At 37.9% G+C, this 27,972-nt stretch overlaps 1 protein-coding gene across 1 annotated transcript in view; it reads right to left on the minus strand.

Moving 5' to 3' along the window:
- Nucleotides 1-7,619: 7,619 nt before the first annotated feature.
- The window catches only part of cdh16 (cadherin 16, KSP-cadherin), a 34,581-nt gene continuing 14,228 nt past the window's right edge, over nucleotides 7,620-27,972 (minus strand). Inside the window, exons 9-17 of the mRNA XM_059355450.1 lie at nucleotides 27,112-27,324; nucleotides 24,727-24,803; nucleotides 20,457-20,648; nucleotides 15,900-16,141; nucleotides 15,390-15,520; nucleotides 14,270-14,509; nucleotides 9,705-9,821; nucleotides 9,089-9,205; nucleotides 7,620-7,932 (exon numbers count right to left, since the gene is read on the minus strand). Coding sequence (XP_059211433.1) covers nucleotides 7,832-7,932; nucleotides 9,089-9,205; nucleotides 9,705-9,821; nucleotides 14,270-14,509; nucleotides 15,390-15,520; nucleotides 15,900-16,141; nucleotides 20,457-20,648; nucleotides 24,727-24,803; nucleotides 27,112-27,324 — 1,430 coding nt within the window. The 3' untranslated portion in view covers nucleotides 7,620-7,831. The remainder of the gene's footprint in view (nucleotides 7,933-9,088; nucleotides 9,206-9,704; nucleotides 9,822-14,269; nucleotides 14,510-15,389; nucleotides 15,521-15,899; nucleotides 16,142-20,456; nucleotides 20,649-24,726; nucleotides 24,804-27,111; nucleotides 27,325-27,972) is intronic.

Below are 27,972 nucleotides of genomic sequence, written 5' to 3' on the forward strand. Positions count from 1 at the left end.
TGTGAACATTATATGTCATATTACTGGATTATTATTCCCGATTAACATGTAAATACAGTAGTAAGTAACTATTGGATAGCTTAACCTATAACACTGCATCATATTCTGTGAACAAGAATGAAAATAACTTATTTTCCCAGTATTTGCATGACAAAGAGCAAAGGAAACGGATCACATGAGCCATGAAATATGATCAGGAAATGCATTTTTACAATTATTTCAATGCCACTTGAATGTAGCACAAAGCCCTTTCTCGTAATATTTGCAAAACTGGAAAAATAATTAATCAGTTAGTAGTTTTTTCTTCAATCTGTTGAAAGACAATCAAAGAAACTGAAACAAAAACATAAGAGATATATTTTATATGAAAAGTTCTTCTAAGAAGTCATATATTAGAAGCTGTCACATTTATTGTAGGTACAGGGTCCCACGTTAGAATAGGTTAGACTATTTTTTTTGTAAATCCTAAATCTAAATATAGAGCTTAATCCCATCAAATATACATTGTAGGGATGTAAAATATATTGTATTAAGTGACTATTAAATATACAGTCATGGAAAAAAACATTATACCACCCTTGTTTTCTTCAATTTCTTGTCCATTTTAATGCCTGGTACAACTAAAGGTATATTTGTTTGGAGAAATATAATGATAACAACAAAAATATCTCATGAGAGTTTAATTAAAGAGCTGATATCCAGGCTTTTTCCATGTTTTTTTTTAAATCATGAATTTGGCTATTATCAAGAAAACCATGGAAAATCTCTAGACATCAGCTCTTAAATTAAACTCTTATGAGCTATTTTTGTTGTTATCATTATATTTCTCCAAACAAATGTACCTTTAAAACAAACAAGAAATTGAAGAAAACAATGGTCTAATATTTTTTTCCACGATTGTATGTCTTAAATTTTTGTCTTTGTTGTTAATGCAAATGGACATTTAAGACTAGTTCTAATAAAGTATTATCATCCTCTTATCATCATCATCATCATCATCATCATAATCATCATTATCAAATATAGTGAAGTAAAAGTACAATATTTCCCTCCCAATTGCAGCTCAGTGCAGTAGAAAATACACAAGGAAAGTACAAGTAACGCAAACGTGTACTTCAGCACAGTACATGAGTAAAAGTATTTGTTTACATTCCATCACTGCCGGAGCCGAGCTGAAGAAAACGGGGTTAACAGCTTCTCAGGCTGCCAGTGACAGTGTTATATGAAGCCTCTCAGCCTCCTACTGCACAATGACAGGTCGGCCCCACTCTCACTTTTAAAATCAATGAAGGCTGGATTGTATCATTAGTTTATATTTCAGTATTTTCATTCATTCATCTCCTTTGCAAAGACAGACTCAGTTTGTTGACTGAATCTCAAAGTTTCTGCCAGATCGACTGTTAAAGTGATGTTACGGTAAAAGCGGACAGCTGGAGCACATCAGTCACAATGATGCAACATAACGCTCGGCTGACTTGTGTCGCTGTTAGGCAGCACCATTCCTGTCAGTGAATCAATTTATCGTGCAGATGGAAAACCCTAACAGCTTCTGACCTTTCTCAACTGCCAGTAATTGCAGGCAATTTATATTAGTCAAACATAATTTACTGAAAGAGCACGAGACGCTGAAACATCTAAGAGCAACTTTATTCCCACACTCTCAGGGTCATTTATTGCTGTATTTTTGAGGTCATTTCAAAGGGAGAATGTTCACGATTTTAACCTTTTAAGATTTACATACACCATTAACAGGAAGCAGGCATCCTACGTCTTCCTCCACCTTCGTTGGTGGGAGTTTTTATTCCACGGATATTGAAATGAAAGCCTGTTTCCTCTGAATGCAATCAGTGGTACTAAATTAGATGATAAAAAGGTGTTTGCCTCCAGACCAAATATAACCAAAGGCATTTCAATCAAAATGCAAATGAGCACTGTATATGAATCTGTACCTCATCTCCACGCCCCTGTAATGTACGGAGATACGGCAAATCACTCAAATGACAAACAATAAACTGCTCACAGAGGTGTTGTCGAAGCCTCTGAGTAGATTTGTATCACAACAAATAGAAATTAGATTTCATGCCCAAACCCACAAGAGATGGAGATGCTCAAACTGATTAAATATGCATCAGATGAGAACAGTTTCTAATAGTGGAAAATGGTGTAGGCTCTCTTATTTAACCTACAGTTTACCTCTGTCTGGGGGGGTTGAGTTGCTCCAGGATAATATATTGATATGGGTAGTAGGAACTTGCTGGGCTGATTTTAAGAATGAAATTGTCACTTTTAAGTAGTAGGTGTTTATGGATGGTTTGATATCCTTCCAAGGAGGCATATTTCTAATCTATCTTTACAGGGATTTGGCAGCAGGAGATAAGAGTTTTTCAAAAAGATGTTAAACCACCTTTGGGACGACCAATTATGAAAGAATATTTAGTAGGCCTATGTGTCTGGTGATTTAACAGGAACGGCCCAACACTTGAGTAATTATGCTTATTCGCTTTCTTGCCAAGAGTTTTATGTGAAGCTCGATATCATTCTCCCGTCTGTACAGTAAATTTTAAGCTGGAGCAAGCAGCTGAATAAAGAGAGACAAAGAGCAATATAAGTACTTTGGCGCAGTGGTTTAACCAGGCAAGTGGAGACTGAAGTTACTGCTCTCGGCCAAAAACATTGTCCAGATTTAACACGATAAAACTTATTAATTAGGGAGCTTTAGAGGTGCTGCCATGATAAGTGGATTTATTTTTGGACAAGAGGACGATGCTGGGAGGGAGGATGCTAAATTATCAACTAAAGCTAGTGCTAGCTAACTAGCATGGTTATCAAGGTGTATCCGTAATTCAAAATTAACGACCAACTCCTAAGAATATTTACAGGAGGACTGAAAACACACTGTTAAAGGGACAAAGTTCTTAAATGAAAACATAAAATGCATTACCCCCTAAAGCAGGGGTCATCAACTACATTTGTCCAAGGGTCAGAATTTTTCTACAAGTTCTCGCGTGTCAGTACCAAAAATTACGGCATGTAGGTACGTATCGCGGCTCTTGTTTCATGGCACATATGAACATATGGTGGCTTGCGGCACAACGGCTCATTCTACAAATAGCACACACATACGATCCGCGGTTGTAAAAAAAAGGCTGCAGTTTCTGTGGATTTATGTTGTAAAACCACTGACCTTAGGTTTGGGGCCAAAAACTTCTGGTAAGGCGTTATAAAAGACAGTTTAAACAGTAAATAAATGTAACTAAATACCGGAAATGAAGTAGTTACAAGGGTCACGTGACTGCTGCAAGTTACGTAAAAAAACGTGATTCGTGTAACTTACGTGAACAACGTAACTTCCATAAACAAAATAACTTAAGTTAAAAATAGTTTACTTTAATAGTTTACTCCTGGTTGAATGTCTCCCGCTTGTTCGACCGATCCACCACACCATCCTCCAACTGACCACTGGAATCCGCCCTTTTAAACTTCACTTGGCTGTTAATCACTACTACGTCAGCAAGATGGCAGTGGGCACATTACAGCGCACTGTGAAATAAGGAGACATAGTTCACATTATTGATGGGAGAACAGGCTGCCAGGTAAGCCTATTAATGTTTGATATTTTCACTTTCTTACTAAATGAATGCTATTTTTATTAACCTGCATTAGTGTGAACAAACTAAAAAAACATGAGCAATCCATAATGATAACTAGATCCTTCCAAGAAAAAAAAAAAAAAAATACTACTTATTATTCTGCAGTCTGGGCCGGAAGCTTTGGCGGCCGCCAGTTGATGATCGCTGCCCTAAAGCATACCCTGCTATCGTCAAGGCCATAATTTACAAAATGAACATTGTGCTGTATTGAAGAAGACTTAAAACTAGTGATTGAGACCATAAACTCATCAGGAAAATGTTTACCGAGGTAACAAATCAGGTGAGAAGTAGGGCTATTTTCTCATAGACTTCTTTTTGCAACCAGTGGAGTCGCCCCCTGCTGGTCATTAGGAATAATGCAGGTTCAAGGCACTTATGCAGTGGCTTCACTTTACAGACCCAGAGGAACTGAAGAGGTGATACTGTTATTATTTGTGTGCTCATCAGTATGAGCAACCCCTTTCACCAACAATTAGTCATATGATCCAAGTAAATGTAAAAAAAAATAATATTATTGCTATAGTGAGATCCAGGTGGAAAAAGTGGGGGGGCGTTATGTTTTATAATTCTAATAATGGAAGACTTACTGATACAAAGGAAGCCTCTGACAGCTGCAGATGGGAAAACTGTCACGTTTCGAGCCAAAGTGAAACTACACGATCTTTAAACAAGCTTAAAATAGCCGAAGCTGTGGGGAAACTCTGAAGAGAGGGAGGAGGGATTAGGAAAAACACTCGTCTGTGCCGGTAACTGAGCAATGGAAAACCGGCCGGCCGCTTGGGGAAAACCGTCCACTGCTCCAGCGTTCCTGTCCCTGAACGTCCGTCCATATGTGCCGAATTATCTCTCATTTCCCAAGCTACTTGAAGTGATTGGAAATCTCATCCTCACTTCTCTCTGTGGTCTTGAACCCCAAGTCGGCCAGCTGAAACATCTCTGTCCTTGGACTGTGGATCTGTTGGGACACATCAAGGCTAAAGTTGGAGGCTCATTACCTCCCAAACGTAACGCTTGACCCCATGTCACAAGCTAATCCCTTCCCCTCTGCTCTCTCATCTCCCTCGGGGTGCTCGTCAGTGTACTTTTCTTTTATTTGGAGCTATGTTGCTTTGATTGGAACAGCTAGCCGGAGATATAAATAGACTAATATAAATGGGCAGTGGTTGTGTAGGCTATCAGCAGCATTGTCTGTAGATTTGGTGAGTCATTTTACATTGAAGATGTCCAGTTGAGGGAGCATCTATTCTTTAAAAGCATGTATTTCTGTGGTTATTTTTAGATTTGACATCTAATTTATGCTCCTTTGTTGTCATATTCTGTCCTGTTTCATGCCCGCTGGAACAGTAGAGACAACGAGCAGCAGAAAATGTGTTTATTTGCTACTTTACTTCACACCAACTCTGACCTAGATAAAATATATATATAAATACAGCTGTTATCATTTACACAGATGAGGCTTGCTCCTGTGTAAGTGAAGTGTGTGCACCATTTCTAATCTTTGATTCTGGTCTGTATTTTTAAAATTCCTCAATATTTGTTAATTCTGGCTATGATAATATTATATATATTGGCATGTCTATTGATACTACAGTACAATGTATACTTTAAAATTCTTCTTTTTTATTTTAGGTGAAAGAGACCAAGGGCACACAAAATTAGTGTCAACAATTCATTAAAAGCCCAAATGTGAATATGGTCACAATCTAGTGGATTTATTTATTACTTATGTGTATTTCAAGATTGGAAGTTTTTATGTGTGTCATGTTTGTATCTATCTCCCCTTCTGTTCCCGAGATGTGACGTTGAATAATTGCCAGAAACTGTTTTTTGCAGAACATTATGATGTCATAGTGAAGATGACCTTTGACCTCTTGGATATAAAATGTCATCAGATCATTGTGTTATCCTATTGAACATTAGTGGGAAATTCAGTCATTGCTGGCTTTTACCTCCAAAATTGAGTGTCCTTTTGTGCCAAATTTGAGGAATTTCCCTCGAGGCGTTTGTAAGTTATTCACTGGAATGGGACGGGCGAGAGGTCACATTGATGACACAAAATGACATTTTCTGAAACATGACGACAGAAGGATGGAAAGACAACCCAAAATCATGAAGCTGTCGCCGACACAGAGCCACATAAACCATCAGTCTAAGTTTGGGTTGGCTTTACGTTAAAGTCACAGTTAAAGAGCTGTTATGTTGCACTTAAAGCTACATTTATGGATTTTGGGGCACTACAAGACAGAAAGCTGTTGCACAATCATCTTATCAAGTTACAGGTTAGCAAAGGCTTACATCCAGCAGACATGGAGCAATATTGTCGACTTATTGGATTTTTTTCTGTCCACTTGGCAAATATAAGACAGGTATTCACTCGTCTTTTAGCTCTGGTTTTGCAGCTCCTGAGAAATTAATTTGAGTCTTTATCTGGCTTGTTTGATGTAGCTTTCTCCGATTCCCCCCTCATGCTGGAAATGTCTTGTACAGTCACTTTATATAATTGTCAGTGGGTTCGTCGATGCATACAGAGGAATCAACGGTTGAAATTTAAAATGTTGACATACAGTCATGGAAAAAATTATTAGACCACCCTTGTTTGCTTCAGTTTATTGTTTATTTTAATGCCTGGAACAACTAAAGGTACATTTGTTTGGACAAATATAATGATATTGTGTTTATAATGTTTAATTTAAGAGCTGATATCTGGCCATTTTTCATGTTTTTTTGATAATGATTTTGGTTATTATCAAGAAAAACATTGGAAAATGGCTAGATATCATCTTTGAAATAAAACTCTTATGAGCTAGTTTTGTTGTTATCATTATTGCATTAAAATGAACAAGAAATTGAAGAAAAAGGGTGGTCTAATATTTTTTTTTACAACTTTTCAGATTATTTTTTTTCTGACTGATTACTTTTAAATATGGTGCCTGTGAGAGGAACAGTTTTGTGACTGCACCTTTTCTGTCCTCACAGTCGTTTTCAAAATTAACGAACTGATGGGTGAGTCAATAGCATCTATTTAATTAGCAGAGCTTTGTCTGTGTGAGTGAGAGGTGATTAGCTCGTTGGACGCACAGTGTCATTCAGTGGACCGTCAATTCTTGAGCTATTTATAGAAACACTTTGGTCTAAAAATAGCTTTGCTTGCCTGTAAGGTCATCTGGGTCAGCATTTATAAAGCCATAATCAAAGAGACTGGAACGCTCTGCTAATGCAATTAGGACAATTTCAGGCTGTCTCATTTGATTAAAAGCAGGTAGAAAAGAAGAGATTTGAAGTGAATGAGTGAATCCATCACTGCAGGTTTGAGAGGTTCACAGCTTATATACAGGTATACCTGCTTGGAATGAATAGAATAAAAGTATAGTTGTGAAGATTTGAAGTTAAATAAAAGTATACAGTTATGGTGCTTGCAACATGTTTTAATTCTGAATCAATGTGTTTAACTAGACGGAATTATTTTTTAGCATTAACAGGAATGTTTATTCTGATTTATGGTTTGACATCAATCTTCAGGAATAATTTATTATAATTAAGAATCATGGTGATAACATCCTATTTAAATGACCGTGTGTGTATAGGATACATTAAAAACAAATACATGCAGTGCTAATTACAAGAAGAAGTAGGTTAGAGAAAAGGGATTTTGAGAAAAAATAATGAGAAAAAAGTTGCTATATCTTGAGAAGTTGAAGCTTCTTAAACATTGAAATATTATGACTTTTTTTTATTAATTATGACTTCAAAATATTAGGACTTTGTCCTTAAAATAACAAACAACTTTTGTTCAAAAATTACAACTTTATTTGTCAAGATATAGCAACTCTTTTTCTTCTAGTATTATGATTTATTCTCAAAATCTCATACTATACTACAGTAGTACTATTATAGTCAATATGCACCATTTTGAACCAAAGTAACAGGTCTACAGCAATAAAAAAAGGACAAACTCAAAACACAAGTCAATATTATTATGTCCCAGGCACAGGCCTAAGCATTTAACAGACATTTAACACATCTTGACTAAGCTAAAATATCTTGTAATTTTTCTTGTGTACATCTGAACTTTGATCCAAATCAAAAATATACATTTATTTTTAGACCCTCACAGTCACTTAATGAAGTCAGTGCCCTGTAAAGCAGTGAGCAGGACAGACAGTATCACAGTTTCATCCTAATTAAATTGAAATCTTCAGAGGAACTCTCTCCTGGTTATTTTTACTCGGCTGTTTGGGATTCTGGTAGGAGAGCCTCACAAACACGACAATGAGAATAGTTCCTGGAATTAAAAGAACAGAAAAAACATTAGATATTCATCAACATCACTATGTTATTTCTTATTTTTCCGTAAATCCATCTATAAAAGCAAGAAGCGTCTGTGTGTGAGTGTGTGTGTGTCTAGGGCATATATTGCTGACCGTTAGTCAGACTGACCTCAGATTTCGTATGTGGCTTGCGCATGGCAAGGTGTGCATCCTCGTTTTAGAAAATTTTTGAATTCATTTTTCAAAATATCATTATTTACGTAGGACGTGTTGCGGCATTGCACTGTTTCCGATTGGACGCCTTTTAGGGGAGCTCCGCCCCATTGTGTGATAGGCCTACACCTGGTCAGTAACACAATTCACTCTGGATTTCTACGCCTGACTCATCTCATCTGTAAGTCTATTTAGCCTACCTATCTTTCGGAGTTTTAAAGTATGCTACAAGGTTCGATTTTCCAATAATATTCGAATAGTTTCCAGCGAATATCAATGTTCATTGTGTATGTGCTGGATGGTGTGGTACCTTATAAAAGTAAGTGTTTTATGGAGTTGCAGACATTGTAGTGGTCTGCATGCAATGTGCAAATTCTGTTCGTGATTAGCATGCTAAGCGGAGATTTAGCTTTATTCACTTCTGATGCATTACTATGTAATTCAGGGATGACATTCATGTTGCTTAGCGTAATGCCCATAATCATTTGATATGAGATACTTACATGCAATATAGTATCAGCTAATTGTGTTCATGTTAATGTACTTTTAGTGCAGCGTACTGCGTAATGTGCTATCTCACAATTAGCATGCTAAGCAGAGATTTAAGCCCTTTCTAACGCATCAGTTTGATCGATTGAAAACTTTATTAACTGACAGCTAAGCATAATATGGACAGAAAGATAGCGTTTCTGTGTTATTTAAGGTTACACTAGCAAGAGGCATTAGCCAACGCTATCGCTGCACGGAGTTGTTGGGCCAAATGACAATTCGCATCGCAATATGAATACATACTTCCTAAGGGCACTACTACTACTACTACTACTATGCTCTAGTTATAATAAATAAGGACAGTATCATAAAACCTTTAAAAAAATCCAATGCAGTCCAGTACAACTACTGTGCAGAGTCAACCAAGTACTACTTTTATAAAGCTTGTAATGAAGCCTCTGTGCTTACCTATGACTGCAAAGGTGCCCAGCAGTATCCCCACTGCAGACTGAATAGTTGGCATGCCCTGCAGCTGCTTGGCTGCCATTTTGCAGTTCCCTCTGACGTTACAGGGACACACTGTCACTAATAGGAGAACAAAAGCAAGTCACAGATAAGGGCTTTTTTCACATCACACAGCAGAGAATTTCTGACTAAACAGGAAATACTCACTGAAATAATGAAAACATTAAAAAAAATCTAAGTTCTGTACATTTAACAGGTTAAAGGTGTTAAATGTCTACCTGCTAGAACATATGGATGTATATATCATATATGAAAACCGGAGACAACAACGACCCCCATGATTACCTTAAAAACAGTTTATTCTAACCTTTTGTGTTATGTATATAAGGTGTCAGCAGGCTGTATTGGGCAGAGCACACTCTTAAGGGAGCTGTGTAATCACAAGCCTGGAAAAATCATTTGTAAAGCTCCATTGCATCATTATTAAACAAGAACATTACTAGGACGAGCTGGCTCACACACACACACAGGCGGTTGATCTCTATTGATTGTTCCGACGCTTGTGTCCCATAACCTCCGTGTGTCCGTTTCAGCTCAGCAGCAGGAGAGTCGGCATTACCTGGCAGGTTTATGAAGGTGCTCCTGGGAGGAGAGCTGCTGTCAGAGATGGTGAAGGGCACAGTGTAGACCTCCGGGGCCAGGTATGGGATGTTTAACGACAGGTTGGTGTGAGTATCTGAAACACAGAAATGACATATAAAAATGTCTTGTTGTGAAAAAAAATGACACATTGGACAAGAGATTTTCACATTTTGCTTGAATGATGAGTTAAAGGTTGCTATAGGCCATTTCTGGCATTGCTACAGACACAAATAATTATTGTTTTTTATGACATTTTTAATACATTTACTTATCATTAAAGCTCAGTATGATAACTTGCCAGCCTGCTGAAAAAAGGTGCAAATTCACAACTGAATCTGTTCTTCTTTTGATGACTTTAGGTTAATATGTGTGTGCTGCCTGGTACTTACATTTGGTGGATTGAGATTGCACATTTATAACAATATTGTTTTCATAATGTCTGCTCATAAGGGAAAAAAGGCATCACTCTCTGTGCAGAACTACATTTTACATTTACATTTAATCATTTAGCAGATGCTTTTATCCAAAGAGACTTACAGACCCTTTAAAAACCCCCAAATAAATAATAATAAAATTACTGTTTCTGTCAATGGAGTCTGGTGGACACCTCTTTGACAGGAGCATAGAGAATGGCTTCAGCTCCCCTCCATGTAAACTGGTCTTTAGGGAGCTTAAATATGTTGTATAATGCTTTATTTATGTTTTATACTTGTGTTCTTACATAGTACATTTTTGTGTGCTCCTGCACTGAGTATTGCACTTAATTTCGTTATGCATTGCATAATGACAAATAAAGATGTTCTATTCTATTCTATTATTTTCTATTCTATTCTATGAGACCATCCACAGCCATACATTGCCAAGCTTCTATATCAGTACTCCTGCCTGCTTCTCCAAACTGGGGGCGTGCTGACAGCCAATACTGTACGTAATACACTGACTATGAATAAGTACCTCATACAACTTCGCTTCCATAAATCCAAACCAGCCCTTTAAAACAAATGCTTTATACGAGTCAACTGCAACACTGGTCAATCTTTCAAACATGTATAGCTTTGCAGTTTGTCCTAGCAAAGGAACAAGAATCAAGCAGACATACATGCATGCAGCTGCATAACTACACAACACGCTGACTGAGAGAGACTGTGCATGGAGTGGTCTGGAGTGTGTGACTCTTTATCTAATCTCTGTAAATCAGTCTAACATACACGCCTGGCTGCGTGACGTAAAACCGCCGTCCCGTAAAGAGAACCGTTTTATCAAGTTGTTTGAACCCTTATCTGAGGGTCTTAAACTCTGCACTCGCACCTCACCATCAATCCCCTTCATGCTCCATTTGTCAGGCAGGGAAACGAGAGCTGTACATGCTGTTAATTCATCCTCTATCTGCACTGTTTCACCTCCTATGTGACATTTTCCCAGGTTGAGTCTGCCTACCCAGAACTGGTTGAGATGATTTTCACATTTCACTCCGTAGTGCTATGACCATTAAGAGTGGACACAAGTGGAAAAAGAGCCTGATTTCTACGTTGAAAAGAACTGCCAGTTACGTGTTCTCATGAGAGGTTATGTCACGCAACGCTACAGCTGACATTATACTCGCACAAGTACACGTTTTATTAGTACGATCATTACTGGCTGCGATCAGGTGCAAAGCATTCTGGGACATTCCTCTTTTAGCCTCCATTAGCTGGCAGGAACCCAGCGGTGACGCCAAAGAAATTACACAGTAGATATAATTACAGCTTGGCTTCAATCAATACCAACAGGAACAGGGGAGTGAAAAAGGGAGATAAAAAAAACCTGAGAGGGAAGTGGTTGAGCTGTTTGAATGACTTAATGGCAGACGTCATTGCAGTGAATAGTTTGAATTAAATAAGCCCGACAGTAGCAGTTATACCTCCCTTCACGAAATTATGCAGGAAGAAAATAGAACAAGGCAATTTTCACATTTTCAGGGCGAGATCATTTTGTTTCTTTGACTATCTGTCCTCATATATCACCTGTTTCAATTCATATAAGTCAAAGTAAGTAAACATTTACCACACAGTGGCAAACTCTGTGTCCACAGGCTGTATTTGAAAAGTAATGTCCCGCTGCACAGCCTTTATCAACCTGTCTGCTCAGATAAATTAACTTCCTCACTCTCCACATCATTCAAAAATACTTATGAAAGTCGACTTGGCAGTTTAATTGGACCACACTAGAAGACACAGCGGCTGCATTTCAATCTTAAATCTCAAGCTAGAGGATAATGTATAAAGTTATCCGTATAAAAGAAATAAATTATTTTATTGTTATAATTGTGATGAATTTTAGGATTCTGATTCGGGCTGACACATCCATTTAGCAGCGCTCTGGCTTTGAGAGCATGTTGGCACTCAGAATCAGACCAGAGTACTTGAGCATAATTGATACTTGAAACACAATTATTATTAATGTGTACACTTTGACTTTTTCATACAGTGGGAAAATGCCACTTCGAAAAATAACTAAAAAACAAACAACTAATATGAGGGTGCTTGTAATAACACATCTGCCAATGGAATAAGTGATCGTTTGCTTTCCAAGATGTCTTGAAATAAGATACCTTTTAGAAATTAGATCAATATACTTGGGAAGAATTTGTTACGTGCATTGCAGTTTTTATTGAAGTTATGTATTTTTTACGTGCAGACCTGGAAGCTAAAACACTGTTCTAACATGGCGGGAAGGAACTCCATAGAGCCACCGAGCAAACCTGTCAATTTTTTATCTTATGAAACTAACGATCATCTCTCAAAAAAGTAAAACAAATATGTACTGAGCTGAACTAACTAAAAGTCCTACAGATATGTGTGACCCATATCCAGCACTCACTGCGGTATTTCAATCAGCTACGTTCATGTTGGAGCTGTACTTAGCTACGTAGCAATATTTAGCTACATAACGCTATATCTCTATTAATCTCTTGTACTGCTGCCAAGATGAAATGAAAGCATAACCTTACATTTTTACACTCTGCATGGTTTATTAATGCTGTTGTTTGGGAAGAGAAAAGGCAAAGCAAAGGCTTCCTAACGTTGGTTAATGCAATCAAGCTAGCCGTCCGTCAAATCTCAGTGGTCATAAATTAGAGACAGACAGAGCAGACTGGAGTCCTGTCAGTAGTTATGTCGCTTGTAGAGTAATGTCTTAAAATGATTCAGTGAAATGAGCTGGTTTGACCATGCAGATGCGAGAGACGGCTAGCTTGATGTCGGTTGTACGGGTTGTCAGTTTTAGTTTCAGTATAGCAGCTAGCACCCCTCTTGCCAGGGACAGTGGCACATCTTATTGCCCAAATCCCCAATCTCCTCCTCTCTGGGTTTCTGATTTTGCAGAAACACAGCCCAGGCTTGTTTATCTTTCAGTTTGTGCATCCAACCGAACAACAACAATCCAACATTTTGACTGACAGTGCGGTAAAAGAAAAGCTGAGCTGTTGTTGGCGTCACTTGAAAATGGTTCATTGAATGAATCATTGGTTCAGCTTGTTTAGCCTTCCAAATCAACGAAGGGCACCACAGTCCATAGACACTTTTAATAAAGGACAAAAACTTTCCTTTTTAGCAAAACCTTTGGTTCTTCCCATCCAGATGGTTTTTAGATTGTGTATGTATATATATATGTACACATTTTCTTCTGTTTTTAGCTGTTTTATCCTTTTTAATCCTTTTTATAATTAGACTGTTATGCTTTTAACCTGTAGCACTCTGATATTTCCTTTAATGTAAAGTGCATTACAAATAAAATGTATTATCATTATTATTATTATTAGAAATTAGCTCAGGATAGCAAATTAGCTCAGGATAGCATAGTGACCTTACTTGACCGTTTTCTCTTCTAACTGTGAATCATAAGATTAACTCTGTGGGTCAACTGGGTTCACCACTAGGGTGGCCATTCGTCCGGCTTTAGGCCGGACAGTCCAGCTTTTAAATGCCCTGTCCGGCTGCAGGCGCAACCTTAAGCCGGATGCTCATTTGTCCTCCTTTTGACACGTTACCTTGTTAGTTTTTGGCTAAAAATGTGTGTCAAAAAAAGCTGTGTCAAAATAAGTAATTTCATTGGTTACATTTTCATGTGGTGACCTATTAACACATGGCTCATTTGAATATTCAAATGAGCCATGTGTTGATTTGCCACAACACTCATGCCAGCTACAACCAGGCTGTCAATCAAGCTCTCTGCGACTGAAAGTCTGAAAATGCCAAAGCGAAAGACCTCCTTTAAACCGGAATGGGCAAGAGAACACAGGTTTGTTACAATACGTAAGAGGGATGAGTTTCATTTTTCTTTGTACATTATGTGGAAGCGATGCAGATGTGAGCAGCAAAGGCAAAGCAGCTATCGAGAGACATGCTAGCACTGACAAGCATCGAGCTAATCGGAGTACTACTCTGCTTAAAACCGGATCATACCAAACAAATATCTGCTTGCGTGTCCCGTGTATGCAAAGTGTCCTCCTTTTTGATGTGAAGGAAATGGCCACTCTATTCACCACATCTGGGTCCCCCTCACCGTTAATAGGTGTGAGCTTCCAGTTGCGTCGGACTGTGGCGTCACTGCGCAGGGAGAAGTTGAGTCGTCCTCCGTGCTGAGGCCCGTCGCTGTCCCGGGAGGCCAGCACCAGAGCCTGGTCCTCCCAGCGAGGCGTACACAGGTACTTCCAGGAGTAGTCTCCAACCAGCACCGGGCTGTTGTCGTTCACATCCAGGATTTGGACGGTCACCAGGGTGGAAGCAGATAAGGAAGAGTTTCCTAAGAGGAACACAACAGATGTAGGAAAGAAAGAGAGCAAACAGAGCCAGGTGCTGCAGCTTCATCACCTAGTAACATCACTTTGCATTTTATTCTGAATGATTATCCAGCAGCTCAGTACAGTCTTCACCTTAACTAACCTTCACTGCTGGTTGTTTGGGTTGTTTTCTGTTCTCTTGTGCTCAAACTGCTTTCTTTGAGACTCTCTATCCTTATTTATGTGCATTATTTATCATTTTATGCTTGTGTCAACTAACTGGATGTGCAAAACAATCAGAGATTTTAAGTTACATAAAGATTTAAACCATTTAAGCCGGGAAAGCATTTCCACATTTCTACCATTTGAACCGGGGTCGCTGTTGCGTTATTCTACCATTAAAGCTGGGAAAGCGGATAGGTCATTTTGTAGTATTTTTTGTTTTTTCCACCTTTTTTTGGTCAATGAAATGCATCAGAATACATGTGGGAGTGTCGCAATGCAACACATTGATTTAAAAAAAAAAAATACTTTATTGAAGGTTTGGACAAATAAACTCAACTTCTCATGAAAGCCACAGGTATAAGCTCTCAAATACTTGTTGAATTTAATTTCTATCTGCTACAGAGGCTGAAAAATCTATTATTTAGTAGGTGTTGACACAATTTCCAGAAAAACTTCAGGTTTTAGGGGGTTATTTTAAAATCGCCCATAGGTTTTACAGGTATTTTTTCCAGGCGTTTTAGGCCTAAATGGGTTAAGAGAACATGTTTTTAAATCCACAAACCGAATAGTATTTTTAAGATTTTAAATCTTAAATAACATCTTGGTAATTTAATAATTAACTGGAAATGATTCATTAATCAAACGTTTCATCATTTATAATAATAAAAGGGAACTTACGTCCATCCACTGCAATGACCTCCATGGTGTACGTGCTGTTCTCCTCTCTGTCCAAGGCCTGCACCGTCTTCAGTTCCCCTGAATACTTCCCGATTGAAAAGTATTTTTTGGTGTCTCCTTGAAGAGAATATCTGCACACAACAAAACAAACGTGCAATTCTGTAAAAATAACAAGTGTGGGAGTAGATGATTATTATATACAGTCACGGAAAAAATTATTAGACCACCATTTTTCTTCAATTTCTTGTTCAGTTTAATGCCTGGTACAACTAAAGGTACATTTGTTTGGACAAATATAATGATGACATACAAAAATAGCTCATGAGAGTTTAATTTAAGAGCTGATATCTAGACATTTGATAATAACCAAAATCATTATGAAGAAAACCATGGAAAATGTCTAGATATCAGCTTTTAAATTAAACTCTTATGAGCTATTTTTGATGTTATCAATATATTTGTCCAAACAAATGTGCCTTAAGTTGTACCAGGCATTAAATCAGGCATTACCTGATTGGGTGAGAATCGGGGTCGTAACCTCGGATGGTGGCAATAACGCGCCCCGGTTCCTCACCCTCCCTGACAGTCACCTCGTAATGGCTCTGAGACAGGATCGGACCTTCGTTCACATCATCGACATAGATGGAGACGGTTGCCGTGGATGCAGGTCCGTATCGGCCCCGGACCAGAGCCACTGGGTTCTGAGCGCTGAGCACCAGGATGTACTCACTCTCACGCTCAAAGTCCAAGACCTGTGGAAACACACATACAGACACAAACTTACGCAAAAGGGAAACAAATTCTCCTAAAATGATTGATGTATGATGAGATATATCTGCATCTACATTTTTTTCCCACATGCTCTCCATCACCATAGGTTTCAATTTTTGATGGTATTACCAACTGAAATAAAGCTAAGAAAAGTATTTGATTTTCTTTGGATTCAAGCACATTTTAAAGAGGCTCTGATAGTGAAACTCCCACACGTTAAAGAAAACCAGCATGTGGTCAGGACACAGTAGAGCCGTTTTATCTCACTTCCAAGGAAACTGGATTACTGGCAGTGTTTTGCTGTATTGCCAATATGAGCCAGACGCTGGTCACAGGGAGACGAGCCAATTGATTCACTGTCACAAATGAAACATTTTCCATGATGGTCCACTGAGAGCAGCAACTGTACAGTAAGTTACAATGCAATAAAGACACTGTTTGAGCTTGATACATTGTTGAGAAGACATAAAAAATACATTAAATGATGTTGCATTGCAGGGTATTTAATATATAAACTCTTTGTTGTGAAAGAGTGTAAAAACTATCAACTTCTATATCGTTTTGGAGCAAAATTGGGAGTAGCAGGTGGAAGGATTACTGTTATCTAGACACTAAAAAAAGTAACTGTGCCTTTGTTCAAAGGATTAAATGTATTTTTTTAAGTGGAGGTATGGAAATATTAACTGCAGTTATGATAGTGTTTAAATTATTTTAATACATGTCATGCATTTAAAGATTTCACAGATTTAAGAGGCGTAGAAACCATATTATTTTCTCTTCATCTCTAACACATTTTATCATCTTGATACAATCTCCTGAACCCCGCAGCTTGTGTTTGCTGTCAGGTTTTACCCATTAAATGTGTTTTTGTCTTCCCATGAAACAAGACATTATTAAGCCAGCACTGCCTGACATCATGCTGCTCAGGCAGGCGTGCGTCTGTGTTGCCAGGGAGAAGAATCGCAGACATTGGAGGGTGCATGAGTACAGCCGCTGACTGGAAGTGACGCATCAAACGACTCAGTGCACCAGAACATGTGCACGACTCTCTCGAGGCTTGAAGTCATCTGAACCACTTCATTACTCAAAAGTCATCACATGGTGATACTACTTTTAATTTATTCATCTTTTACCCTGAAATATGAATCAGTGAACCGTGACTATCAACCTTATCCACTTTTACTGCACCCAAAATGTATGAACATAATTATAATTAAAATAACAACAGTATTAATCTGATTGTTCTTTTATTTTTACTCTTTATCGTAAAATAAATTACATTTATAGTCATTTTTTCGTTTCACCTGCAAGAACAGATTTTTTGGGGGCTAATAGCAGAAAATAGCAGAAAAAATCACCTTTAAAGTTGATATGGCAAACCTTTTAACAAATGGTTGCTTATTTACACATCCAGTAGATATGGAGCAACATTATCAGTAATTCGGAGTCATGTTTGTGGTCACCTGATGAATTTAAGTTCAATATTCACTCTCTTTTAGCTCTGTTTTGGGTCACCACCATCTCCTCATGGAAATATCAGACTCTTCTGTTTGCTTAATGCTTCATTTAGTTCACCAGCTGGTCGATAAAATTATCTGTTTGCTGTTTGGTGGTCAGCAGCTTGTGTATGTTGGGGTTTAAAAGTTAAAATGTTTGTTTTTTTAGCTATTGAGCTGAAAACAGCACCATGAGAGCAATGAGAGTGAACCAAAAAAGAAAAGTTGCAAACCAGAAAGCTAATTCAGGTGGTTTGATACTATCGGTGAGTCCTTTGACATTTACGTAGCCATTAGATTCAATAATATTAATTATGTTCTCTCTAAAATAACTGTACTACCATTACATGAGATACATTATTCCACACAACACAGGTGCCGTTTTACATTTAAACTTCCTTTTAAATCAGATTTTTGTGTCTATAAAAAAAAATGTTAGGCTCCTTAAGATACTCAATTATCAAACTAATCTATGAAATTAACCATCTATTTGGTCTACTTTCTAAAAGACCAAATATTGTGACGGAAACAGATATTTCTTAGACCTGAAATTGACATGTCGGTCATTATGTTTCTTGAAAATCAGGATGAGGATGTGGAAATATGTTTCATAAATAATGATATGCCTATATTAAATCAATTGATGCTTTTAAGGCATAAAAAATGCATTGCTAATCAATATTAGGTTAGAAAATACATAATTTGCTCAATCTAACATGAGTCATTTACTTCATTTTTCTAACTGAATACAGAAACATGAGTAATTTTGTTGGTTGAATGAATACAGAAACAGGTAATGACGTCTCTCTACACTTCTTGAACCTTTGCCTACCTGTCTTCTCTTAAAAAAAACACTTATTCAAAGCTTATTCTGTGCTCCTGGCTCATCCATTATTCAGCTTTAATTAATTTGTCCAAGTTAAAATGAAGCACATAACAAATCTCTTTTGTAATAAAAATCACATTCATTAAAGTAATTAAAGTTTAACCATTATTCCTTTTAACATCATTGTCAGATGAATCATATTTCTTACATTACAAGATTTGCACTTTAAACTGATGACTCACACCTGTAGTTAATAATGGATGAATATGTATTAAGATTTTTGGGGGGTGATAACTATGAATTGGCTGATTAAAGGCAAACATTACTGTTCTAACAAGCTTCATTTCATTTAGACGTCAATGAAGTTTCTTTTTTTTTCTTTAACAAAATGGTTTTACATTTGCTGTAATGTCTAACGTCTCCGGTTGTCCTCATCCTGATTAGATTCCCTTCACTTCCCCTTGTTCATTATACGTTTACCTCAATCAGCAGCCTCTTGCCTGTGTGGTAAACTGCCATTAGTGTCTGCTCACACAATCTAATTATTCACTTGGGCTGTGAACAGTGTGTAATTTCTAATAACAAAATGTGTCTGCCTTCTGGCGCTGACCTCACACTCTTACACAATGAATTTAAAGGATTTGTTCAAATAATCCACTGTGGTTTAACTTTTGAAGGATTTCATCTTTATTTTGCTGCTAAAGTGAGCTAAATAAGCACCAGTAAGTAAGTGAAATCTCATATTATAGAAGCTTTAAACACAGCTGCTCAAAGGGACGAGAATTTGTTCTGTGTTATATCTTTTCTAAAAAAAGAAACAGAAGTCCTCGTGTGTTAATCTGAAATAATACGGAATCCATTTTTAGCTTTTTAGACTTCTCCTGCTTTGTGCGGCTCACAGTTCAATCACATTCGTCAACTCCCACAGAGAGGTTGAAAATAATAGACTGTCTCCTGCCTGGCCCACTTACAGAGAGCAGACCATTAGAGTACACACACACACACACACACACATAGAGAGACACACTCGTTCCCTCATGCATCCCTAAAACGTCCTGCTGGATTATACGGGGGCAAGCGAAGGGTGATTTGCCCCGGGGATAGCAGAGATTATTGGGCTAAAACATTCCACTGTCATCTGGACTCTTTTTATTTGAAGCATGTCAGACTGAAGTATTGGCGTATTGGAATATTCTTTTCCGACCTTTTTTTCCCCGTACCTCACATATTAAAACCACGTCCTCTTAAAAGTTAATGTGACTTATATTTCGATACGGCCGGTTGCTGAATGATCCCTCAGGGCTGCACAGACACAGAGGACAAGCCAAAAAATTGTCCTTGACATTAATATTTGTGCAGAAAACGGGATGAATAAAATTATAAACGTATCAGTTAAATTTGAGGTTGACAGGAATCTTTAGCTGATCTGTTTATAAGTAGTAAAACTTGATTTTTATGCTCATGTATCATAGTGTTACAACATGTTCTCTTTTATTTATTTATTTATTTGTTACTATTTATTAGTATATTTATATATTTTTTTATCATGCTCTACTTTAATTATTTATTTATTGTTTTCATCTTTTTTACTTTTTATTGTTATTATTATTTACTTTTTGTTTTTTTTTAATTTAATTTTATCTTACCTTACCTTTTATTTATTTTATTAAATTAATTTCTAACCTGCCTCCAGTGTTTCCTCACTGCTTGATGTTGAGATGGAGCTTCCTCAGTTTGTGCTTTGTTTTTAATGGGATGGAGGGTCAGGGGTGGAGGGTTGGGGATGGGCAGAGGGTCTTTGCTTATTTCTATGTTTTTTATTATTATTATTATTATTATTTTCTCCTTTTTTATGTGATGCACTTTATGTTACATTTCTGAAAAGTGCTATACAAATAAAATCTGATTGATTGATTGATAGTAAATAACTGATATATGGAGGTGAAATGTGCAGAGAGGTCGCAGGTTGTTTACCTTTGAAAGGATGAGTGACACCTCATTGGTCTGCTTGTCCGTCACTAATGTAAAGACCTCCTCCTCGTTTCCAGACTCTAAACGGTAGTCCACCTGCCAGCTGTCTCCCCCTCGCACATCTGCATCCCCCGCCAGCACAGCTGTGACTGTGGTGCCCACTGGAGCGTCCTCTGGAATGTGAAAGGGCCCGTACTGACACGATGGAGACAGGAAATGTATGATTACCAAACCATTCATTTAACACACTCCTACGAAAAAAATGCAAATGTGTAGTAATGCATTACTGTAAAAAATGTTATCTTATTAGCTCTTTGATGATTGACTGATAGCAAAGGAAGGAAATACCACATCTCCCACTTTATTCACACTTAACGCTTCACTACACACACACACACACACACACACACACACACACACACAGACTGTGTTTATGCATTTCACTCCCTCACCCCCTCTCATTCACCCACTCCCCTGTCCACTGTTCATTAAAATTCATTAATCATTGTAAAGAGAGTGTGACAAATATATCGGTTGACTGATATTATTTGCCTCTCACAGACATATTAGTATCTTCCCATCAGGGTATATTTTCATGCACAGATGCTATTTTTACAGAACAAATAATGCAGAAAATGATGTGGGAGGTGATTTAAAAAAAGGTGTAAACTATTTAAATTTATTTTTTATTTATATTTATTTAAATTAATGGACGTTTATTTAGCTATCGATTTTATTTTTCATTATTCTTTTCTTTCCTGGAATATTTCTAGAATAAGTATACATGTTATTAATTGTATATATTATGTATGATAATGTATAATAATGTCATAGCAAGTAATAATAATAATTATCATACATTTAGAATAAAGGAAATTTCAAAGTGCTACAGATTAAGCGATAAAAACAGCTAAAAACAGAAGAGGAAAGGAATATATATATATATATACATACAAACATATACACAATCTAGAAACCATCTCTTTGCTAAAAAGGAAAGTTTTAGTCCTTTTGATGAGGTTCGGCTCGGTTTGGAGAAGCGGCGACCAGAGTGCATCCTCTCCTACCGGGATTTTTTTTTCTAATATTGTTCCTGATTTATTGAATAATGACAATTCAAAAATGTCTGAATTTCTCATCTTTAGATTTCCAAAATGTAATTATCAACAAACTCTACTGACTCTGCCTTAACAGCTGCATTAAATATGAAATAATAAAGTGAAATATTTATATCAGTAACAGGTACATTTTCTCAGGCCTGCAGCTGAGTGTTCATTTGCCCCCTCTTGTCCTCGCGGTGTTAGCTAACCTTCATTCACACACCTCTGTGTGTTTGGACAGCCGTTTAATCTGCCACTCACAGATGTCCTCTAGTGAAGCAGCCATGCCTCTGATCTGGCTGCCCCATCCACAAGGTCGCTGAACCCGGCCCTGTCACCACTCGTCTCCCACATCACCCCCCATAGCCCTGCCTTCACATCACCATGGAAAAAGCTGCACTTCTCAGGCGTGACCTGCTCAAGAGCATTTTCCACCTCGCTGTTCGTATGTGTGTGTCTGTGTGTCTGTGTGTGTGTGGTGATTATCTGAGCCAGTGCGCACTGTTTGTGACAGCTTGAAAATAAGCATTTAGCAATGTTTGAAATAGAAAACTGTCTATTATTGGTCGGATAAACGCTGGATATTCAATCCGAAGCCAATTTCCGCTGTTAGATTCAAAGGCAGCACCTTTTCTTCTTGCCCAAAATAAAATGTTCCTTCACAGCTCATAATGTCTGCACAGCTCTCCAGTGTCACTGTGGTCTGACAGAGACCGGTCCCCCATTATCACAGCATGACGGCTCTCCCATGCAGCTCCCCACCCTCGTCGCTTTTCGCTCTTCTATTAAGCGCCACAGTGTGGGTGGAAAGTGAGGGGATTCTCTGTAACTGCCTATCTTTGGAACATTTTTCTTTTCATACCAGCAGCTGCGCCAAAATGAGGGAAACCACTGTCACATTTCATGCTGGGCCTCTGACTGCAGCGTTAATAACCAACTGGATCGTCACAAGATAAAGATAGATGTTGGCGGTAGTTCCCAAAGATGGTTTGTTATTGTATTGTAATTGCTGGATTAACACAATTGTTAACCTCTAATTCTAAAATCAACTAAAAGCAGGGAGACAACATGAAACGAGGGGAGACAGAGAGATGGGAATGAGAGTCCTGAATCAGAAGTAAACAAGGGATGTTTGGCAGTGATGGTTCCTAAATATCCCTGAGGGACCCCACTACTGGTTACCATAAACACCCAAAGTCATTTGGGTCTCAACTGTCATGTAAACAAGATATTGAGAAGCAGATTATGCTGTGAGTGCTTCAAGAAACTTGTGTAGGTGTTTTTGTTTTCTACAGTGAAAACATCAGCACAGAGAATCTTCTGTCGATGTTTTTTTGCCTTTATCTGCCGTGAAACCTGTCAGCATTGGAATGTATTGGAATTAACATGAATACACTCGATGTGTGGACTCGTTTCACATGGCTTGGATTCACATCACTATTTTGAAGCTCGATCAGTGACTCCTAAATTGACTTGAACTTCGAGCCTTTTGTCTTGACCCTTAATACCTTCCTCCACCCCCAAAGATTAAAAATGATGTTAAAAAAAGTGTATCACAAATCTATTCATTTCTCGAATCTACTAACGCTATTAACTTCCACTAAGTCAACACTTAAGTCCCCATCATCTTTGTTTGAACCCGTCGGACAACATCAAATTAAGTTGCAGAAGAAAACCATTAAGAACAAATAAATACACATTGCCGTTTTGTAAAATGATATCGTCACACTGTTAAAATAATCGCCTAAGTCATTTTTTGTCAAAATTGTTTTGTTTTTTTGCCTAAATCATCTCCTCATGACGCCGGCCACCTATGGTAAAATCGCCTACATCCTCAGTTGATCAGATCATGTGATTTTACCCCTTTAAGATCATCACTTCTTTGACAATTTGCCACATTCTTAGGCATCAGATAAGAACCCAACAAAGAAGAGCTAGAGGGAGATTGTTTAGTTATCAGTTTAGTTTATCAGTGTTTTATTGTTGACACTAATATTGGTAACACTTTACTATAAGGTGTCTACATAAGAGTGACATGAGCATGTCATAAACATGACACGGGATGTGTCATGAACATTAATGACACTTTGAAGTAACATTAATGCTCATGATCCTTGTCATGTCATGTATCTGACAGGCTTGTGTGACTCTTATGTAGACACCTTCAAAATAAAGTGTAACCATATCTTGCTTAAGTCACAAAGGCATGTTCAAAAAATTGCCTAAGTCATTTATTTATCTTAAGTTACATAATTTACACTATGTTATTACTATGCCAATAGCCATCCTTTGTGACATCCTTTTTTCAGTGAAATGATCAATAAATGTCATATGTTACACTTTTGGTGAAGTTTTTTGTGTGTCTTGCAAAACTTGAAAAAATAAGTTAGGCGATTATTTTAACAGGGTGACAATATGTTGTTATTATTTTGTTAAATTGGCTTTACATTTGGTGAAGAGCACATTATGACTTGTTTAGGACTCATAACTCAACCTTTAAGGCTCGGGCCTTGTCAGTCTTGACTAGAGATTTGAGTACAAAGACTTGAAATTTACTTATGACCTGCAAAGCAATGACTTGGTCTCACCTCTGCTCTGACCACAGCTGCTGTTCTTCATAATAAAAACCTTTTTACAGCCTCCTTTCAAGCAGGGAGTCTATATTAAATATTAAAATATTTTCGCTGGAGAGCCACTTTAACTACTCTCTTGTGTCGATTCAACACCAGTAAGCTGCTGAAACAAAGAACCATCTGATGCAGACACTTCTGTGTCATTGTTCTAACTATGACGACAACAATTCTTACATCATTTCACACATGTTAATAGCTTCGAGTGTCACTGTGTGGCCATGAAGATTTCACTATAAATAAATGAGTGGAAACTACTCTCCAAAGAAAGCTTTATCAGATTAAACTCTAACAACACAGTCCACTTTGAGTACAAAGAACTGAATAAAACTCCTCCAATAACATGGTGCCGTCGCTATAAGCCTGAGATTAGAGGGCATATCTAGTTCCCCGCCAGGAATATTAAATCAGTGACCTGCAGAGCGGCTTCACAGTCCGCAGTCCAATAGTCACTTATGATGGCCTGAAAAGCCTTTTTAAAGATATATGTATGGTTTATGACGTCCTGAGCCGACCGTCAGACGTGTTGTTGTGCTGTCGTACCTCATGTTGGGAGAAGACGGGCGGGTTGTTGTTCTCATCCTGCACCGTCACAACCACAGTGCACGAACTGTTGAGACCTGCCATGGACATCATCACAGCATCTGTTAGTGACTCAGGGTCAACACATCACACAAATACAATATGCTGAAGGAACAGCGAGTACCTCATCGTGCCTACATCACAACCTGATGCATGAGTCATGCAGATGACATCATCTGTCACCCCAGAGGCGAGCACACGTACATCCCCCTGGACGCCATAGTGCCAGCGAAGCTACTGACTCACAAAGCTCATAGACTTTTGTTTGTCACATCCGTACATCATGTTACACCCTGGTATAATAAGAGCTTTAGAATTGTTTAATTTTTATTACTGCTTTCTTACTGGCATCCCTAATGTCCTTCCAGCAGCTCGCAGCTTGATTTCAGCTTGATTACAGCTTGATTTCCAGCCATTTCTTCATTAAAACTGACATTTAATGGACACTGTAATTGGCTGTGTAGTCTATGCCATCACCAGTTAAATAACAGGGCTGGTAATTGGAAGCCAGGCCCTGTAAGGTCTATTTTAAGGATGCACTATTTTCATTGGAATACTTAATTTAGTTTTCTTTCACAAATTGAATTTTTCTTATTTGTTGGTGCCCCAGAGCTGGAGCACAGAGAACCAAAGCACAGATACTTCATCCATCAACACAGTGTGTTTATATTTGTCTACATAATATGGTATAAAAGGGAGGAAGCAGGAGAAATCTGTCTTTTCATCTGTTTTATAATGGTTTTGTTTGTGTACAAAGATATCATCCAACTATTGCATTATCTTATACTTTAAATAATGACATTGTTATTTCAAGAATATGTCATAAATAAAATATAGTGGCTTATTTGATAACAGTATCCTGAAATCTCTTCACTGGCTCCCTGTTGCATGCACTTTCTGATTTTATCTGTGAAAAGTGCTATATAAATAAACTTTACTTACTTACTTACTTACTTACTTATTTAATGCATTCATTTTTTTGCAATTCATTTGAAATATTTAACACATTAAAAAATTACCCAAAATAAAAGTTCCAGACTGTAGCAGGCTGAGTTTTAAAGATACATTGAAGATCACAGATTTTATATGAAACTAGTTAAATTAAATGGTACCACCATGTCATAAGTTCTTGTCTGGAAGGAAAAAAATGGTGAAATGGAGCCACATACCTCATTTTGAGCGTTAGGACATAAACAGCATACTAAATCTAAATTAGCCTACCAACAATAATATTAGGTCATAATGAGCTTTTATTTATATGATTTTGTCAGAGTGCAGCGAGGACCCAAGTGCAAATCAGCGGCTGGAAACCGAAGAAATATCTCAGGAGATTTGGAATCGAAAGCTAGCCTAGCTAGGGAAACTTGTTTTGTTGTCTTGTTTTTTAGGTTTTTAAAATGATTTTACTGCCATATATAATCTACATATTGTTACAATTGAGGAATACAAATTGCTTTGGGCCTACACCTATGAAAAATAAAATTTTGAATCATTATTTTTTTTTGTCACACCCACAGGGAGTCACTGCAGATGGCTTGGAGAGCCATATGGGGCTCTGGAGCTGCAGGTTGCCTACCTCTGGTCTAAATGATGCTCCAATGTTCGGTTTGATCCTGGTAAGGAAAAACTGGTCTGGGTTACCTCAAGATTTCTGAATCAAAATGGGTATATTGTTCTATGGGTACCTATAAAGCAATACTGGTCTTCTAGTCATCTAGCTATAAAAGCAAGAAGCGTCTGTGTGTGTGTGTGTGTGTGTGTGTGTGTCTAGGGCATATCTCGTTGACCGTTAGTCAGACTGACCTAAGATTTCGTATGTGGCCTGCGCATGGCACGAATGTGTGCATCCTCGATTTTGAAGATTTTTGAATTATTTTTTCAAAATATCATCATTTACGTAGGATGTGAATAATGATGTGCATTGCACTGTTTCCGATCGGACGCCTTTTAGGGGAGCTCCGCCCCATTGTGTGATAGGCCTACACCTGGTCAGTAACACAATTCACTCTGGATTTACACGCCTGACTCATCTGTAAGTCTATTTAGCCTACCTATCTTTCGGAGTTTTAAAGTGCGCTACAAGGTTCAATTTTCCAATAATATTCAAATAGTTTCCAGCGAATATCAACATACAACCTAATTTGGCCATAATTGAAAAATCTACTTAATCTCCAACTATACGAATACATACTTCCTACGGGCACTGCACTAGTTTCATACAACAAAAAGAAACAAAAACAACCTTTATTCTAATTCTATTCCTCCCAATGTAATATCCTCAGCAGTAGATACATTTAAAGAGGGAAGTCACGGTTAAAATGGCATTAATTCCATTTCCAAAGTCACCTTTAGCGTCCTCAGCGGTGATGGTGAGGGTGTATTGAGGCGCTGTGCCCTCCATACTGTCTGCTTGGACAGAGATGACCCCTGAGTCCCGGTCCACTCTGAAGAGGGCACGAGGACTCTCTGGAATTTGTCCGACTAAACGGTAGAAGATCCGCACGTTGTCTGTCTTGGGATCGTCGTTATCGGCTGCCTGCACCGTCAGGATTTCTGTCCCTGAGGAAACAGTAAAGAAACAAAAAAGAACAGTAATGGAAGGACCTCAACAGCATCTAATTGATTCATGGACAAAAGACGTCTCGGGATATAAATATAACATGACTTTTTATGCAAAATCTTTCTCCTTTAATTCCTTTTTTATGTTGATTTCCTGAAGAAAGCGTTTCTGTAATACAGCCAGAGAAAATCGAAAATGTTTTTCTCTCTGCAAAGTTACAGTCACAAAGCACACTGAACGGGAATAAAGAGGAGGAGGGATTTAACAATAGCTTTCCATTTTAATCCCCACTCAGTAATTCCATTTAGATTAACAGATTGTCCTGTCTAATTCCTTTCCCAGAATCAAGCGTTTTAAAGCATCAACAAAAAAGCTTTTATGCCGGGACCGGTCACAACACACCATGTGCTTTTTATGAGCGAGGGTGCTTTCCCCCTCAGCGTCCTGGCAAAAATCCCAATCTGCTTTCACAAAAGGTATCTGGCACTCTCCGCTCTTTCATCACTGCAACGTCTCCACTGGCCAATGTTTTCTCTGCCTTGTTGTGAAACAAGAATCCCATAATTGAGTAAACGTGACATTACAGAGTAAATAAAGGATTATTGAGGTGTTTCAGTGTGTTTTTGTATGACGATCCCTAACTTTCC

The sequence above is a fragment of the Centropristis striata genome, chromosome 2 (genome assembly GCF_030273125.1).
Source record: "Centropristis striata isolate RG_2023a ecotype Rhode Island chromosome 2, C.striata_1.0, whole genome shotgun sequence".
NCBI classification, from domain to species: Eukaryota; Metazoa; Chordata; class Actinopteri; order Perciformes; family Serranidae; genus Centropristis; species Centropristis striata.